The sequence below is a fragment of the Gavialis gangeticus genome, unplaced genomic scaffold, assembly GCF_001723915.1.
Source record: "Gavialis gangeticus isolate Ggan-Ray unplaced genomic scaffold, GavGan_comp1, whole genome shotgun sequence".
In the NCBI taxonomy this organism is placed as follows: domain Eukaryota; kingdom Metazoa; phylum Chordata; order Crocodylia; family Gavialidae; genus Gavialis; species Gavialis gangeticus.
Genome location: NW_017729022.1, coordinates 22,805,468 through 22,811,235, shown reverse-complemented (window position 1 = coordinate 22,811,235; position 5,768 = coordinate 22,805,468). Strand labels below are relative to the sequence as shown.

The following is a 5,768-nucleotide window of genomic DNA, read 5'->3' as shown; positions in this document are numbered from 1 at the left end:
CGCCCGCGCAGCGCCGCCCCTCCCCGCCCCTCCCGGAGGCGAGCCCGGCCGGCCCGGCCCCAGCCCCAGTGTGTGAGGAGCGGGAGCGGGAGCCGGGCTGTGGCAGCGCAGTGCCCAGGGCTCTTCGGCGCCAGCGAGGAGCGAGCGAGCGGCAGCATGGCCGGGCCGAGCGCCCTGCGCGCCGCGCTCCGGCTCTGCAGCATCCTGAGCTTCCTGAGCCTGGCAGCGCCGGCGAGGCAATCGCAGGAAGACGCGCTCTATATGTGGATCGATGCCCACCAGGCGCGAGTCCTCATAGGTGAGCCCTGGGCTCCGAGACCCGCGGGTCACCGCTCGGCGGGCACCTCCTGCGACCTGCGGCTGACTTCCAGGGGCCGCGGCTACAGGCGGGGGGAGCCGGTCCTGGACCACCTGGCATAGAGGCTCCTGAGGCAAAGCCCTCGTGCTGAGGTGGCCTCGGAGCCCCAGGAGCGCGTCGAGGTGATGCTGGCCACCTCTAGCCCTGCCAGGCAGCTAGTCCCAGGAGAGCGACCGCCCCCCTCCAAGCCTGCCTGCTTCAGGCGTTTGGAATCTTGTTCTGGCTTGATAAGAAAGGGAAAGTTGATCCGGCAGCTAGGTGCCGCTGAGAATAAAAAGCGGTCTCCAGAATAAATATTTGTGTTTTAACCCGCGGTAAAATCCTGCTTCATTTCCCTCTCTTCCCAATTCATCACCTTTTATTTTTTTTGTAGGCTTTGAAGAGGATATTCTGATCGTTTCTGAGGGGAAAATGGCTCCATTCACTCATGATTTCAGAAAAGCTCAGCAGAGGATGCCAGCTATTCCTGTCAATATCCACTCCATGAATTTTACCTGGCAAGCAACAGGACGGGTAGGTACAGACTAAGACTGGAAGAAGCAAAAAAGTCCTCTTTACATCTAGCAGAGGCAAATATTTAGTTTTTAGAATACTTCAGGAAGCTCTTTCTAACCTGCTCTCAAAAGACCTTAAAGAAATGGCCCCTTGATTTCAAATCACTTGCTATCTGAATTATTAATACATTATTTGGACAGCATAGCAAATGTATATAGTTCTTTAAAAATGTAAAGTGAGATACTGTCCCCAATCCAAAGTGTTACAATCTAATCCAGACAGCACCAAATACAGGGTAAAAAAGGAAGTCAGAGGATATAGAGACCATATTGACATGGAAATAAACTTAAGGAAAAATCTTGGAAGGAGTAGGTTTTAGAGAGACAAGTGAGCTTTCTTGCCAGATGATAACCTAAGGACATAAAGACCAACAAAATGATCAACATAATTAGACAATACAAGCTCATGAGGAAGATATTAGCTTGCTTTAGTTAAAATGAAAAGATTCAAGCCAGTAATCTATGAAGTGGATGCAGTTTTAACTCTTTTTAAAATGCATAAGGTTTTTGTGAGAAATCTCTACTCTGTTGTTGCATGCACACTTAACATTTTAATACATAAAATGTATTAAAATAATATACTTCTGCTAAATTGACTTATTTTTAATAAATATGGTATCAAAACTATCCCAAACCATTATGACTACAACATCACTCCAGTAGCAGCAAAACTACGCAACCCAGAAATCTTTTGAGCCTTCAGTTGTCTCTTTGAATTATTTTATTGAAAAGATAAGCATGCATGGCATATCTCCCTGAACAAACATATGCATAATTTGATTCACCAACAACATACTTTTAATTTGCATAAGGCTGTGTCATGTTAGTCTAAGTTGTGGGTACAGAAACATTCAGTTCACCATAAAGATTCTGGAAAACAGAATTGTTTTTCAAGAGTAGTGTATGGCTTTTAGACAATAGAATGCTTGGCAAAAAGGGAACCATGTCATCTTTAAAATATGTTGTGAAAATGTGTTATATAATTCACTTAACTGTATGTATTTTCAGTTATGTAAATATGTATTATACAAAATTATGGTTATGGTTCAGGAAGTCTCTTACAGCAACAACTGTATACTTCCTTTTCAGTGCCTCCTCATCTTTCCTGTATTTACCCCCATCATGTGGTTTAGCAGCATGGCTATCCCCATTTCACAGAGGGGTACTGAGGCATAAAGGTAAATGCCTTTGCTGACGTGTCACAGGGATTTGTTCCTATATATGTTGTTATAGAGAAAACAACAGGTAGGCCCAGGAAGTTGGTATTTAAGCAACTGGAAGTAGTTAGTGTGTCTCAGAGTTGTACTCCCTGTTCCATTTCTCTACCCCTCTCATCTCTGACTGCTGTCCATGAAGAAAAAATGTTCTTGTATCCAGTAAGGCTAAGAAGTCTGAGAGAGCCTAATTTTCTAGGCTTTGAAGAGGATATCCTGATTGTTTTTGAGGGGAAAATGGCCCCATTCACTCATGACTGAAAAAAACCAAACCAACAGAGGATGCCAGCTATTCTGGTCAATATCCATTCAATATCAACTGCTTTCTTCCTTTCCCTTTTTGCTTTCTTGCTCTGTCTTCCCTCTTCTCAACCCCTACATACAGCTTGCCAGGGAAGGTATGACTGTAGCACTGATGTCAACGGTAAGATCCATGTTTTTAAAACCAGCACATGTTTAAGGGTATTTTTACCATGCATGTGCTCCGGGATGTGGCCCTGGGTGCTTTAGTTAGAGAGCTGTGCTAATTAAAAGCATCCACACACTGAAAAACTGGTGGTGGGGCACTTTGAACTAAAGCTCATTGAATGTGTTTTATTTCAAAGCGCCCCACTGCCATTTTTTTAGGATGGAGATGTGCAGGGACACTGGTACACGTGATGTGGAAGGCTGCCAGAGTGCATCAGTTTCCATGCTCCAGCAGGCTCGATTAACCAAGATTAATTGAGTCTGCTCCAATGTGCTGGATTTCCAGTGTATCGGAGTAGGCTCTGTGCATGTCTATAGGAGCTAAATGTTCTGCAAGATGTGTTTAGAATACTTGGCACCATGCAGGACTGAGCCCAATTTGAGCTGTGACAAAGGAAATCAGCCAACCATTCCTTCTTTTCTTTTTTAAATGACCGTAATTTCATTAGCCAAAACTACCTTGGTCTCCTAAAATAAAAAACATAGTAATTAATTTACAGTTTAAATGACTGCATATCTACACAGATACGCTATTTGAATATATCCACATTCAAAATCAGATCAGAACTATAACAGGACTTTAATTTCTAGAGTAACAGATGGACATAACTGATATTTTTTGCTATTTTTGCTTCCACATGTAACAAGGATGAAATACAGATGTGTGCATCTGCACATGAAATTAGCACAACACAATAAACTCCAGTGCAGCTCGCACGGAGTTTATTGCTCCTGGGCGCAGAGTATACACATGTATACCCAAGACCACAGCAAGTTGAGCCAGGTTGGCACAGCCCTGGCTAGCAGGGTGTCTGGGGGTCAGCCTGGCAGCCTGGAGCTATTCCGCCCCAGCTCAAGGTGCTGCAGAGGAGCTGGCTGGGGCATGAGGGTGCTATAATGTAAGGCAGGGGAGGGCAATTATTTTGGGCGGAGAGTCGCTTACTGAGTTTTGGCAAGTCATCGAGGGCCTCATGACAGGCAGCCAGGGGCAGATAAATATTCATTTTCTAAAATTTTTAGGGGCCCCACGGGCTGGATAGAATGTCTTTGTGGTCTGCATCCTGCCCGTGGGTTGCATTTTGCCCACCCCTGGTATAGGGCTAGCCAGCAGGCAGCTCCCACACTGTAGCAGTCTCATGCCTCAGCCAGTCCTGTCACTGTGTACACGTGCAATGTGGTGGAGTAAATAACTCTGATGTGGGATAGTACTTGTATTGGGCAGTGTTAACCTACAGCAGAATTCATTAGTTTACTCTGGTCTAAAAGCTCCACATGTATAGATGGAAACGCTTTACTGTGGAGTTAAATAGGCCACTCCGCAGTAAGCACCTCATGCAAATGCCCCCAGTGATTACTAAAGGAGAAAAATACTGGTGTTTAAAAACACAACCCTTAATTCTGGAAATTTTAAGATAACATCTGGAAAGTTGAAAGTAAAACAGAGTTAGCTTTCAGACACTCGTGAATCAAATAAGTCCTAAAAGCAAGAGGTTATTCCTTTGGTGGAAAATCTGTTATCCCGTTTAGTTACCTGTTGTAACTAAACACCACTTTCCCCACTCCATCTCATGGATGCAGTCTATATATACATGGGCAGTTTAGTGTGATGGCTCTGGATATTAAACACTATGTACCAGTGCAGATTAGGAAAGGTTCTAAGTTTCCAACCCAGACTGAAGGAAAACTATGCTGGCTTTAAGCACTTCTGTATCCCCCCTGGCCCTGAGGGGGAGAGGCTACTGACTTACTTTAAACAGCTGTACGGGCCCATCCAAGTTCAAGCAGCTTCATGAAGCTGTCTGATGTGCTAAAGTACTGCCTGGAATCTTCACAGTAACTTGTGCATTCCACCAGGAGGAGCTTGGAGGACAGTCTTACAGCTGCTCCTGTACCAGGGGAATTCTCTCCCATGGTGAACCAGGGCTTTCAGGACCTCTATATTTCCCTTTGGCCCTTTTCTCTGATGTAAAGGGGTACGAGCAGAAGCCAGGATCTCACTCTGCATCTTCTAGCCCATCATGAAAACAACAGTATTTTGAGTTTTGAGATTAAGAGCGTAGAATTACAGTTGGTTGTGGCAAAGTGCATTTTCCCAAAATGTCCAATTACCTTGTATTCAGAAGTATGGGCTTCCAATGTTTTGGTTTTCTTTTAAATGTAAGTTTTCACAGTCCTCTCCAGGTAAGTGCTATGTTTTTGCTGCCTGTCCTCAGAAATCAGGCTTCTATTTAGCAATTTCTTAAGATTTTTGATAGAATTTTCAAGAGAAAAAATACTAGTACCCTTAGTATCTAGAGAAAAGTTATTAAAGATTTTAAGGAGTAGTTTGCCTCCTCTCTAACAGCCATTAATTAGCATACAGTGATCTTCTATTTGCTAGCACTGCATATTTATTTCATGATGTGTTTGTAGACTCATAATCCTTCTACCCAGATAGTTCTGCCAAGGAATTTCTTTAGCGTTCCAGAGCTCATTGGAAATAGAAGGACTTTAGAAGTATGTGGTAGCATATACATAGCTTCTAATATCAGTTAGAACAACTTTGGGTATCCTGGACCCATATAGGGTTTGCATATGGAAATATAATGGATTAAATTAGGGATTGTTAACTGGGGGTACATGTACCCCTGGAGGTACTTGGACAGGGGCTTGGGGGGGAAGAAGGGGCAAGTGGGGATGGAGCACCGCCACCCACCACCCCATGCTGCTGCCTCCCAGGAGCAGGGCCAGAGGGTTGGGGGCAGGGCAGTGGCTCCCCACTACGGGCCACACAGGCACCGGCTGAACGCAGTGTGGGGAGCTCGCACATGATGGCGGCTGCTGCCATCCATTACCCCGTGCTGTTGCCCCCACATGCAAGCCCCCCCACTCCACATCCAGCCACTGCCACCCCCCCACCCCGTACTCCACCAGAAGTGTACCCAGAAGGGATACTCTCGTAGTCCACAGTTGCAGCCAGCCATAAGTTTGAGTAGGGGAAAGGGTGTTTAACCCCACCCTTTGGTCCCAGACACTACCCAGGGTTTGCCTAGACTGAGCTGCATCCCCAGCCAGGCTTGCCCCTCTCCCACCCTCTTGTCAGTCAGCTCTCACTGCTCCAGCTAGGAAGTAGGGGGCAGGGCCAGCCCTATTCTCTGGAGCAGACAGCACAGCTCAGCCCAGGGCTGAAAAGCA

The 5,768-nt window shown here is 45.6% G+C and overlaps 1 protein-coding gene across 3 annotated transcripts in view; it reads left to right on the top strand.

Moving 5' to 3' along the window:
- Positions 1-66: 66 nt before the first annotated feature.
- Positions 67-5,768, top strand: part of WIF1 (WNT inhibitory factor 1) — a 97,358-nt gene continuing 91,656 nt past the window's right edge. For 2 of the 3 annotated variants that reach the window (XM_019514671.1, XM_019514670.1), the window contains exons 1-2: positions 67-298; positions 732-871. In XM_019514671.1, the coding sequence (XP_019370216.1) occupies positions 157-298; positions 732-871 (282 nt within the window). In that variant the 5' untranslated portion in view covers positions 67-156. The remainder of the gene's footprint in view (positions 299-731; positions 872-5,768) is intronic. The other variant, XM_019514669.1, reaches the window with a different exon arrangement.